This window comes from Nymphaea colorata, chromosome 3, assembly GCF_008831285.2.
Source record: "Nymphaea colorata isolate Beijing-Zhang1983 chromosome 3, ASM883128v2, whole genome shotgun sequence".
Classification (NCBI taxonomy): Eukaryota; Viridiplantae; Streptophyta; class Magnoliopsida; order Nymphaeales; family Nymphaeaceae; genus Nymphaea; species Nymphaea colorata.
Genome location: NC_045140.1, coordinates 17,035,483 through 17,048,875, shown reverse-complemented (window position 1 = coordinate 17,048,875; position 13,393 = coordinate 17,035,483). Strand labels below are relative to the sequence as shown.

General features: G+C 39.2%; 1 protein-coding gene across 3 annotated transcripts; it reads right to left on the bottom strand.

Moving 5' to 3' along the window:
• Window positions 1–5,922: 5,922 nt before the first annotated feature.
• LOC116251623 (protein YELLOW LEAF 1, choloroplastic-like) lies at window positions 5,923–11,904 on the bottom strand. 3 transcript variants are annotated; one of them, XM_031625992.2, is made up of 6 exons: window positions 11,772–11,904; window positions 9,688–9,785; window positions 7,856–8,007; window positions 7,607–7,679; window positions 6,401–6,608; window positions 5,923–6,267 (listed from the first exon to the last, which is right to left on the bottom strand). In XM_031625992.2, exons 2-5 carry the CDS (start codon window positions 9,776–9,778, stop codon window positions 6,412–6,414), a joined length of 513 nt encoding a protein of 170 aa, XP_031481852.1. In that variant the 5' UTR covers window positions 9,779–9,785; window positions 11,772–11,904; the 3' UTR covers window positions 5,923–6,267; window positions 6,401–6,411. The 3 variants fall into 3 exon arrangements, with proteins under 3 accessions (XP_031481852.1, XP_031481851.1, XP_031481850.1); XM_031625991.2 differs by having other exon boundaries at window positions 5,923–6,225; XM_031625990.2 differs by lacking the exon at window positions 5,923–6,267 and having other exon boundaries at window positions 6,290–6,608.
• Between the last annotated feature and the right edge of the window lie 1,489 nt (window positions 11,905–13,393).

Sequence of the window (13,393 nt, the reverse complement as noted above, 5' to 3'; positions counted from 1 at the left end):
TCTGATAATCTCTCTCTCTCTCTCTCTCTCTCTCTCTATATATATATATATATATATATATATATATAGTGGGGAACCACATGGTCATGGTCACTAGTCTGAGCAGCTTAAAATTTCTTTGCATTTATTCTTATAATGGGATGGAAGGGATTGGAGAACTCATTTTAAGCTGCGGATTGTCGACTGAAGTACTATATTCCATCTAATTTTTAGGTGTAAGAGGAAGAGAAAGTTGGGTGTCTCTATTTTTTACTTTTGCCATAACATGGATGGTTGTTTTACTTGGGAGCGAAGAAGTGGAGAACGAAAACAAGGAGCGAGTTCGAACTCCAATAGTTCCTCCGGTGGCTGCATGGCTCTGTCTGATGAGTGCAAGGCTGAACGTGACACCTGGTGTGAATATGGAATGTAAGTTCTTTATTTCAGGGGAGAGATAGAAAGAGAGAGGACATGCATGCATGGTGATAAGCGCAGACATGCATGGTCCCTCTACTTAGGTTTCCGGCGACAGAAAATCACACGTCGCCCTGAGAGGACAAACATCATTTTCCGAGATGCAACGGCCATGATCGTTTAAGGTCCTTTTCCATGGCCCCTCCCTTCAGGCCGAGGCTGGTCCCTCCTGCGTCCAAGTCTAGAGAGAGAGAGGTGCAAAAATCTGAAGGCAAACGATGCTCACAAGCTACAGGTGTCATTCAAGCAAGTTGGTACCTCCCTTAAAACATTTAATGTCCTCTTGTCAGGTCGGACAAGTGTACCGCCCAGCTTTAGTATTCTAAACGAGAGGTCTGGAGAGAGACGAAGCGAGGTAGAGAGAGAGAGTATGTTCATCTTCCTCTTTTGGTTTAGTTGGCAGTGCGTGTAAATGTGTTACACAGTCACTGGCTGTTATGGATAAGGATCGACGCATTGATCCTTTGCACTTTGCACTACTTCTCATGCAAGTAATTGTCATCAATGTCGGTCCCGATCGGCTCCCCGCTCCTCCAACTTTTCTTCCAGGTTCAATTCCTTTTGAATACTCAAGCGTAGTAAATCAGAAAAAAAAAAAAAAAACAGTGTGGACCTCGACTCTGCAGAGTTTTTTATTCCAATACTGGAGCATCTCTGTCAATCCTTACTTTTTAGTACAGCAACGACTGCTACTACTACAAAGCGGCATGTTCATGATATTGAATATGAAAACATAAGATAAACAAGGCCTGTTCATGATATCGAATATGAAAACATAAGATAAACAATCAATTAGCTATAATAAATTTTAAGTATACGAGGAGAGAAACAATGAAATGTACATGTCGCTTAAGATGTATCAAAGGAAGTGAAACGAAGATAATGAGGAGGTCGTCAATGGAGGTGGGGGCAGGAGAAGAGGGAGAAGGATGGTTGGGTGGATGATTGGAGTACGGGGCACAGCTCATGAATGGCCGGCCCTTTTCACGAGTCCGAAGCTGTTGTTGCGGCCTGGTAGGTACGAGATTTTGTCTAGAGAGGGAGAGGAGGCCGGTAGGGCCTGACAATGGCCGGACGCTGAAATGCTGTGGGCGGCCTTCAAAGCTGTGGGTAGATCGAATCCCAGGCACTGTATATACCTACATACATTGTATCGCACGTACGGCTATGGCACCACCATCCTATTCCTACTTACAAAGCCAGACCCAATTGCAATTCCAGCATAAGAAAGAGAGAGAAAGATAGGGATGAGAGAGAAAAGAATCAATTTGATGTACTTTTAGCGTCACAGGAAGTAAAGATGCGGAAAGAGACAGTAGATGGGGACGGAAGATGGATAGATTCAGTTCTATGGCCATAGTAAAAGTAGCGGACGTATGTATGTTCATTATAAGTCATCCGAATGAGGATGATGAGTAATTAAAATCTAACTACAAATTGCTAATCACGTTTCTTTTATAAAACATATTATAATTATCATGTGCAGTACAGACAAATGGTTATTCATTACAGATCAATAGATATACATTAAAAGGGGGTGTATATATATGGTATATAATGATGATCATATGGTTCCAAGTGGTGTTAATCAAATTATTGGTTTAATTGTGAGGTGGTCATGGAAGTCCGGCTGCTCCTCCTCCTCTGCTTTTGCAGGAAAAAGCGCCCTACAGTTTCAACACATCACTCGCTCGACGTGGGAGACGGTGGTTCACGAATCGCCGATGACCATGAAAGGCCCTCCTAGTTGATGGGTCTGCGACTACTCATCTGCCCACATCTCTGCCTCACAGCTGTGATCCAAAAGCCTCCTCTGTTTCGCCATATACAAACCCGCCCAAGCTTGACAAAAGCACGAGGTCACCATCTTTGTCGCATCTCTAAAGCAAAGCTGCTCCATTAAGCATATCTCTCGGAAGAAAAAGCAAACAAGTTAAGCGAATGTCTTTTCATGAAGGTCTGGTTTTAGAAACCAATTATTTCTAAAATGTTGGATTAACTTTCTATTATGATCACAAAATTTTCTGACATAAGAATAGCATTTCACAGGAAGCTTCTGCCCACCCGCCCGTTTCAGCAGAAAGTAGTGTCCCCATAGTCTTCAATCTTCACAAGGTATTGAGTTTCCACAGTCTTCTATCTTTAGTATCATGTTGGGGATGAATGTTTGAGATGCATGCTTGCAAAAACAGAGTGATGCCCTGATTGGGATGTTAAATGAGTTTAAGATTGGATTTAATTGGTTTTGTTCCTGTTGCTCCTTCTGCTTATTTACCAAACTCCAGGTTTGGCCCTCGGTGTGTTCCAAAATCCTAAATGTTAGCCAATTACAACTGTTCTTGGCTGAGTTACCATGCATCTGCATTTGTTTAAGGCTTTAGGCTTGATGGTGATTACCATTTTCATCATTTTTAACGAGAATCCAGATCGACATAGGATATTTATCTCTCTCTACCAAGGAGGAAAAGAAAGGGAAAAAAGAAGAACAGAAGTGAATCAGTGATGCTCATCTAGACTAACGTTACCATGTTGGCTTTCAGATGCAGAACCATACCAGCCCAGGAAGAAACCAAAAAAGTGCCACCTAAAGGAAGGGTTTGTAATGTTAAGCCAGAAAAATCAAGTGTCTGCAAAAATGAATGGCTGCTGCCAAGCAGAAGCAGTCTTCTGCAACTGATACATTGACCAGAACCCTGTCTCGCTCTAGAACTCTCTCTCAATGGGGGCCACGTGAGGGTCTTGCATGGGGACAAGCAGCGCACGTGAATTTCACGTGAACGCCCACACGTCCCGTAACCCCACCGTCTGGTGCGGCCAAGAACGCAGCAGCGGCCTCCGCCCCTGTCCGCTATCACGGCATATATAGCCAAGGGTGGCGGTCGGGGCTGCCGCTTTTTGTCCGCTACCTACCCGGGCTTTCCAATTTGATCACTTCACTCACGGCAAAACGGAGCGGCGAGGAGAGGGGCCGAGCAAAATGGGTAGTTCTGTCATTTCACACAAATCTCTTTTTTAGATAAAGGACATTTCGGTCATTTAAAAATAAAGTTTTAAAGTGCAAAACTTGACTTTTCTTGAGAAGATACATCGAAATTCGTGAAACGAGACCCTGGAGTCCATTTTGAGACCCAATATGAAACTATATTATAATATACTAGTTTTAGCAATTAATAAATAAGGTTTTCAGTTGGGAAACTAGCATCTGTCCCATGTTTAGTGCTATCAAATTATGAGGAATTTAGGACTAAGTTCATGATTAAGAAACTTTTAATTGTTAGGATATTTTTTTGGAGGATTGAGGATAAGGTTGGGCAACTAGCTCGGTACAAGATGGGTAGTTGGGTACCAGGTTAGTGACGGGGCTGGTTATTTGACATTTAAGCTGGCTCAATTAAAAAAAAAAAAAAATTGTCGAGTTAGACTGGCTTAAGCTAGATATTTGAGGCCCAACCCAACCCAACCCAATATATCATATATGTATTTAAAAATCATTTTTATTATGTTTTATTTTTCTTCTCTTTGTGGTTATATATATATATATGTGTGGGCATACAAACTTTTGATGCATCACCCATATCTCCTTTAAAAACTTTTCATGTGTGCAGCTTATAGCTCTTTTAGAAACACTTGATACATGGTTGTGTGTTTTTGAGATATTAAAATATGAAATGTTAAGAGTTTCAAGGTACTAGACAGGTATAAAGTTGATGGTGGGTCCCAACTCGATAACTAAGCAGGTTGGGTTTGAGCTGCCGCCAAAGGTTTTGGGCCTGCTCGAGCCCGACGTTGTCGCGTCTTAGACTCGCTCTGCCTGGCCTGAGATGAAGAACTCAGAGAGCCAACTCCAAGTCAGGGAAGGCTTACAGGCGGCCATGATACTCAGGTTAGAAAGTTAATAACACCAACATGCCCGTACTCATAGACCTTCAAACAGACAATATAAGATCTTAGGAAGGATGTCCGGTAATACATTAAGAGGTTCGTTGAGTCCCTTTTGGACGTAGCACAGCTGATCGGTTGGTGGGTCCAGAGCATTTGGACTGCAAGCACTTTGAGTTGAATGAAGTAAGCATATAAGCCGAAAAAAGGGAGAGAAATTTCAGCATGTTTAAGATATCTCCTTTTTTTAAGGGTGTCCAGTAGGAAGAACGGTGTGTTTTTAGAGCACATTTTCTTATTATACATGTTTCAAAAATACTATGAAGGCATATTGTACTTGGGGTTGGTTGTTTGATATGTGAACATCCATAAATTATAGGGTCGGCCTGTAATGGACCAGGCATGGCTCCTTAAAATGACCCTCGAGATGTAATTTACTGAACAATTTACAGTTGTACAAATGAAAAACTTACATCTCATTTTACAAAAAAAGTGTTTCAAGGACACAATATCATTCTCATTATCAAACACTGTCTTCTTGAAACATCCACAATGGGAACATGTAGTTTTTGGCGCTCAATGAATGGTTTTGCAAGCTGTAGACCGTTCTTTGTTGATGTAAACCTGTAGCTCTCGGTCCACGAAATCCAACATATTCACATCAAAAAACTTCTTCCTTTCACCCACTGAGGGAAAAAAAAAAAAAAGGGAGAACATGTTGGTCGATAGGATGATTTGAAGATCAAAATATGGTGAAGTTGCAAAGCAAAAGTCATACAGTACTTTCTTCATTATTACACCCCAAAAATATTTAATCGGACCAATTGCTTCTGTACAATCCAAGGGGTGAGCGCATCTGTGAATGGCATTGGTTCACAGGTTGCTGGTCATGAATTCAAACCCCATTGCAGCCTCTTGAAGAATTGATCCCCATTGCACTTATCTGAGGGCATGATTCCTGGGAATTTAAGGGGCCTTCACTCCAGGGCTTTACACTGTTGTGGGGGTGACTGTAGGTGACAGGGGATTAAATTAACCCAGCTAAATCCTCAGCCCACTTGTTTGAAGGTGGTGAAATATCCATGAAAGAGTTTTGTCAACCGCAAGTTAGATGGAAATGAGATGTAATGGGTATACAAAATCCTGCTTTAGAGGGATGAGCAAATGACAGGGAAAGAGAAGAAAAACCCGAAAAATACTGGTAAGATCATGTACGCTTTTTTTTTTAAAAGAACAAAAATGAAAAAGAAGATCTCAAGAAAGACAAACAGTTGCTTCCTCCCGACCACTATCTCGGACAAAAGCATTAGAAAGCGCGATGGGTAGACACATTTTCAAGTACTTAAAATGACTTGACCCATAATCTCTTCACTCTAAGTTCCAATGAGTTCTTTCTATTGCCGAAGGGAGGGATCATCAATCATACCTTATTTGTTTAGTTTTTGGTATCTGGACCTCTCAATTCATACGAAATGCAAATGGGAACATACTTTCGAAACGTTAAATATAAGTGCCCAAGTTATTCTGAAATTTTGGAAAATTGTCTTTTCGAACGCTTCTATATTCAAACAGCGAATGAAGACCACAAACTCGGAAAAGAATAATTTCCTCACTTTTCTCAAAAGGAAGAAGTTCCAATGATATGGTTCCTACTGAACATAGTACGTAGTCTATTAATCATTCACGGTACACTCTGGCTCTAGCACTTCAAATGATTGATTGAGATCCAACAATTATATGCAACCGGCTCGGATCTTTATCTACTCCCCGCCAAATATCAACTTGGATTCGATTATGAAACTGCAAGATGAATCTGCATTTCCCTAAGCACTTTCCACAACTAAATGAACCACAGACCGCCGACGGATGACAACATTTGCGACGAAGAGCCATCTGCAGAGCCAAACGCTTTTAACCAACAGCAGCTGATTTCCACTATAGAAAAGTGCCAACATGATTGCGACATGAAAACTCATTTTGGATAAACTAATGATTTTATGTTTACAATGTAATGTGAAAGAAAAAAAAGTAAGCCTAGGGACATACGAATGCAATTCCACCGACTCACTTAATCAATCCTTATCTCCGTCTATCCTTGCTGTAAGGCCCCTCGCTTTCTTGATCTTTCAAAAGTCCTAGAAACGCAAGGAACCCAAAGAAAAAGAAACCACCAGTCCATCCACCACCCCCACCACCACCACCACCTCCACCATCGTCATCATCTCGTGGCGGAAATCCAGTCCCACCATCATCAAGTTCAGGCGACTTTTCTTTACCTGCAATTGAGGATACAAAGAAAAGGTCACCTAATGAAACACAGGGTCTGAACAGTTCCGAATCAAAGCCCTGCTGGAGGATAGGCCTCCACTCTTTTATTAGTCGAAAATTGTGATACATTACAAAAACAGAACAACCCTCAGGTATTTACACTGGATTGCAGCATAGCAAAGACATCAAAAGGTGGATAAGTTCAGTGAACAGAAATCCTATGACTCAAATCCTTTACAGCAGCAAAATGTACAGAATAGTTTCTGTTGCAAAATGAAATCCCATCTTCTAAAGACCTCCTTAACCAATTGAACAGTTCAAATGAGGCGAACTCACATGACAAGTCAAAAAATTGATCCATAACTTACATTGATCACCCCCTTAGGAACTGCTTGGAGGCCGTAGCACTCTTCTATGTTAGAAATAAGCAAGATAGTAGGCATTTTAACCGAATGACTACAGCAAGCACCAAATTAGAAGCTGCTTGTAGCCTGTAGCAATCTTCTAATAAAGAAGAATGAGTAAGATAGCTAACTATTTTAACTGATATACATCTGTGCCTTGGGCCTTAGACTTTGCCAGATAGTCCAGGTTTCCATTACCTTTTCCCAAGAAATGAGGAAAATGAAGTTGGATATTACCATTTATTGAAGATGCCATAAAGAGTGGATATATCGACTGTTGAATAAAGCCATTACTGGTAATACCAATTAAAATGCTTCACTAGTCCAAGTCATTTCTTAAAACAAAATATGGTGTGGAATGAGTTCAACACAAACATTCATGGTAAAGTGCAGTTAGATGATTCCACATTGATTGACGTTGTTATACTTAACATAAAAGTAACGGATCAGCATAAAAAAGACAAGAGACCAGTATGTGGGTCTCTCTATCTCTATATGTATACCCTAAACATAACATCGCAGCCAATCTGACAAAAGCTGAACATAAAATTCACAGAAAAGCATCTCACGAAGTAGAAAAATCTGCTAATGGCAACGGTTACCTTGAACAGGAGCATTAGTAATTACCGCCGATTGCTGTTGAATAGTCTGCTGCTCAGTTGCACATCTAGCATTCTGTAAAAAGCAACCAATGGAATAATAGATTCATGACATCATAGCATATCAACATATATAGAAGCTTATGAAAATTAGAATGAAAAGCATATTCTCTCGTTAATCATGAGAAAGCACAGTTAAATATATGTTGATCGATGAAGCAAATATCATAAGTAGTACAATTATCTACTTACCAAAGCAGCACTGCATCTCACGTTACGAGATGAAGCCTTGTGGATAAGTGGAATGGCCACTTTATATTGAACTCTTAAAGGCGGCCTGATGGGTAAAGCCAATCCAGAACCAAGGATCTGCAAATTCCCCTGCCTAGCATCTTCCTTTAGACCTTCATAAATCCCAAAATCAATGTAAAGCAGAATATCACAGCAATCTAGCTCACGGAGGATAAGAAGTAAAGCACCAAGGATAGCTTCAAGGAAAATGGACCATGCAGCAGACTTGGATCAGTATACAATATTTGCACTTAAGGACTACATAGAACTGAAGATAGGCCAACTACAATAAATGACTTCTGCCCTTCCGCTTGTGAGCCTGTCACTTATTCTTGCCTTAGCAAGTTGTATTATTTTTGCAAATTGAGAAAAGTTAACACAGACAAGGTAAATGAAGGAATGTGCCTTCAATCATACAACTACATACAAAGCCACCACCACCCACAAATGTTAATCATATAGAGACTAGATAATCTAAAAATACCATTTCAAAAATGTTGTAGGGTCATAAAGTCAGCCCCAATAAACAATTTAGCTAATAAATAGTAAACATTCCCAGCACTATGACTAGCAAAGGACAGTGTTCCATATCAGAAAGCACAAAGTTTCCCTGCCTAAGTAGTGACATGAAATAGTATCTTTAAATTTGTCGATGCTCTGTCATGGATAAAGGCAACAACATTTAGGAAGAAAAGATATACAATGGTCAAGAGTACATTTTCAACCATTAAAGAAAATAGATGGGATTATGTCGTTTCCTGGACAAGATAATGGGAAATGAGGCTCTTTTACAGCACCCAATGAGATTGATTTTGAATCTAAAAAATATAGATGTATAAGAACGTTTTCTATTATAAATTTATACTACAGAAATTACAATAATTTCCTTCCTTCATCTGAGATATGATGGCCACTGCTCAGAATTTTAACTATGTGTTTGTCCTCTCATCACTCTCATCTTCCATGCTTTCCAAATCCATGTTGCTTCAGCCATTTTTATGTTTCTCTGTTCTCTTGTAGGTGCCCCAATCTTATATGACCCTCAAACTAGAAATCTCTAGCTGGACACACAAACCCAATAGAAAACATGCCACCTTTTGTCAAACAAGATAAAAGCCAGCTTTCCAATATTGAGACAGAATAAGAACAAAAGCAACTCAGATGAAGATCAGCAGCCGACCTAACATCCTGATGCAATAAAACTTCTGAGACACACTTTGAAGCCCTTCATAGACAGAGTCCAGACATCGGATGTGCAACCCTTTAAGACATGACACCCCTCCTCTAAAATTAGGTATTGACTATATTTAGGAGGAGGAATATTTAGCTCTAAGCTATTCATAATTGGTTATACACTGAACAAAGATTTATGCAACTACCAATTGTTATCCTCCATAATGAATTCCTTGCTAGCTTGTTTATTCTGTTAATAATATTCTCGATAGCATCTAGGAGGTCATCACTGATCTGTATTCAGTCCTAATCTTAAACCAAGTCCGAAATACTTCATGAAAGGTGGATCCAAATGAATAAACCTTAACAAGTCAGGCTTGGAGATCTCACATAAAAAAGCAGCAAAAAGTTAGATTTGTCCAACAACATTAAATTGTTGGCAGCACCTCTGAAAGAAAATTAAATCTGCCAGAAAACACTGAAGAAACAACCTGATAAACTCATATCCTATTAGTCAGGAAGCCCTAAGCCCAGTGAACTAAGAAAGAAACAAATTACCATCATAAATCCACAGAAATAAATGAATATAAAGCAGCAACAATAGAATGAAAAATGCTTACCTGATAGACTTTTACATGGAAGAGTGGTGAGTCTAGGTACTGATGCATTTGCTGTGGAGACTGTAGGCATTACCGGATTCGACGAATACATATTTGACCTGCAAACACCATCACATTCATGATCAATTCAATTTTGTTAATATCGATAATAGGCATTGTATTGTTTGGTTTGCCCACCAAGAGAGCATATGTATCAGCCTGTGTCGACCTATTTTTTGTTTTGGAATTAAAAACTTACTTAAATATTTTAGGTTTATTTTTTGTATAAACCCATTCGGGTCATGCATCATATCGGACAGGAATCAAGTGAAGCTCATAAACAATAAGATCGTCTTTAAGAAATTTTGAAAGAAAAAAATAATATCCATTTGCATATTTGATAAAAAATATCAAATATATTAATATTTTCATGAGAAATCCTTGATTTTCTGCAATTGTTCTACGAAAAGCACTGAACCATTTTATACATATCACGAAAGCATTACGAAGGTTTAATTTCTACAAATGATTCGTCTACTTCTGCAAATGTTTTTCTGACACGTTTCTCCCCGGGACATCCCATACTACATCAGACCAGAAAAAATGACAGCTAAATGGTAGTTTCATCAAGTACTCATTCTAGCAATTCATCATAAATCTATTAAAGCATAGAAGTGGGAAATAAAGAAACAAAAATATCTACCAATCATTTGCATATGACCCTTACTTTACCAACCAATGTTATAAAAGGCGTAGCGTATCGCGTATCGGTCGGGCCGACCTATACGCCGTATCGTAACGTATCGCAAACGTAGCGTAGCGTATCGTAAAATTAATTTTTTAATTTTAAAAAATATTTAAAAATCATAAAAAATAGAGAAAAATCATTAAAAATCTGAAAAAAATGAACAAAAAATCAGAAATTAAGAAAAATGTATTCAAATATTAAAAAGATTATCATACATAAGGAACATTCATGTGTATTAACGACACATTCCAAAATAAGAAATCAAATTTTCAAGAATAACATATAAGCATCCATCATGATTTTAAACTTGAAAATTTTATAGAATCTTAGGACTTAGAGTCTTAGGACTTGGAGTTTTAGGACTTAGATTACATCACAATTTTATAAGTTCAAAACATATAGTTATCATCTTTCCTGATTCAACGATAATATCTTCCAAATTGATGAATCCTTGGTTATTTTTTATGAAAATGGGCAAAATCTCTCCCTCCTACGTCTATTGGAGTCTTTAAATACAAGAAGAGAGAGGGGGAGGAGTGTTTAAACTTTTAAAAAATAAAGAAATATGTGTTTTCTCCCGTATCGTACGATACGGGGGTGTATCGTACGATACGGCCCCCGTATCGTACGATACGGACGATACGCATACGATACGGACGCGTATCGTGTTTCAAACACGTATCGTATAGGTTTTCTTGACCTATACGATACGTATCGTACGATACGCGTCCGTATCGTACGATACGTATCGTACGATACGCGTCCGTATCGTACGATACGGATAACATTGTTACCAACATTACAGACAACTTTATTCGCCTTCCAGAGCAAAAAATGAAAGTGACAACATCAGTGACAAAAGATAACCCATCAATCACCTGTCTAGTTAATTTTCAATGCTATCAAGAACAGAAAAATCAAAATTTTGGATGACCTTACTAGCAACCCATCAATTACCTATCTAACGTGCAATAGACTTCCCAAAGGGCATTTTCAAGAATCAATGGCAAGAGATAACAATCGCGAAGACAATAAGGTTCATGTAAGAGTGTCCTCACAAAACTCAAACTCAGGAATGAAAGGACCATGAAAATATCAAAAGAACTTAAAGAAATGACGAGGGAGGTTACACAGGGAAACACATAAAAAAAAAAAAAGAGCACGGTCAATAAAAAGAAAAAAGAAATCAACACTCAAAGACAGGGTAGAATGAAAATAAAGGATTCAAAAACAACTCAGAGATGTCGGAATCAGATGAGAAGGAAAACAGAAAGGAGAGGAAAATGAAACATTTAGAATTGAAAACGATAATCACGGGAAGCAAGAAAGGATGAGGAGGTAGGCGAGCTCGACTTACCTCCGGAATCAGCTTTATTCTTCTCTCTCAGAATTACGACCGAACGGAAGGGAGTTAGGGATTCCTCCTTTCCTTTCTTCTCTCTTCTGAGAGGGAGAGGGAGAGAGGGAGAGGCGGTTCGGCTGCAGTCTTTTGACGGGATGATGGACATTGGAATTTACCAAATCGCCCCTGAGACTGTATGGTTGGGAGAGGGTTGGCAGTCTTTCTGGGCCCCTTTAACCGTCACCGTCCGATTTCAAGACTGGACGGTGGAGGCTGCGTGTTCAAAAGAAATTACCATCTCTCTACTGTTCGCATATTGTACTTTCGGACATGATATCCCTGTAGTAGAAAAACGGTTCCAGATTCCAAAACTGGATCTGAGATCCGAATTTTTAGCAACAAACATGCTTGGATGTGGTGGAGTTACTTGAGCTTAGCCTTACAAATTTACCAATTTAAATTGTTTCTACCATTTTAACCGTCGAATTTATATGCTTGAGTTTCATTATTGAAGCCAGCTACAGGGGTGGATTAAAATTTACTACAATTTATCCGATGTGCTCCGCATGTGATGTTAGGCGAATCAATTTTACCATGCAGACATATCTATGATCCTTCCTATTTCATACAGGAGTTATGTGTTGAATCTTCGAAATAATCTGCTATGGGTTTGTCTAACAACAGCTTGTTAAAATTCACCAAGTTCAGCTTGGTGAAATTGGCTCATGGACGCTTGTGGAGCAAGCGATTTTTAAATCCGCAATCCAATGTAGCAGGAAATCAAGTTGGTGTTTGATAGGAGGGATATTCTTCCCCTTGTAGAGGGAGGAGACATATCGCTCCCCTACCACAGTGGACAAGTTCCTCTGGTCATCAAACATGTAAACCTTTTCCATTTCAGTTTCTTGGATCTCAAATCAGATTGTCCGAAGAAATGAGAGGCCTTTAAAAGGGATTTGGTTATAAGCAATTGGTTGAGAAATGCTTCAAAATGGTGCGTTCAAGAAACAATCAACTGGGAAAGCGACCTTCGCCTTTGATGGAGCAGCAAACCCCCAGATTACGAATATGCAAATTTAAGCAGAAAAGTTTGAAGAGACTTTCGACTCCCCATCTTTTTCATATCCACTGGAACATCGTGAATCTATTCGTAGTAAGCTGCTTAACGATTATCTTTAGTCCATAGCCTCAGAACTTCCATTCTTGTGCATTTTGCAACAACCAGATGGAGTTTGAAGCCTAGAAGAGTTCTATAAATTTGGTTGACTGTGTGAGTTAGGATGTTCAAGTTGAAGGCATTCAAAATTTTGATAGCCTAAAAGAGACTTTCGACTCCCCCTTTTCTTGTCATTAACTAAGTATTTTGTTTTCTTAATTGACGATAAATGCCAACCAGGAAGAATTATGAGGACAAATTAAGAGTTTGTTTATAAGGCGTCTCCTGCAGCAGCGCCAATGTTCCACAACATCGCATCCTGTAAGTAGGAAACACTTGAATGCTTTACTTTTAGGAGGTTCATCCTGAACGAACCTTGCAACCTAGTCGTTGCTTCATCTAGAAGAGCTCCCGACCATCTTCCACCTCACTGTGCATGAAGGTGATTTTCTTTAAGTTCTCAGATCTTAAGTCCAAGACT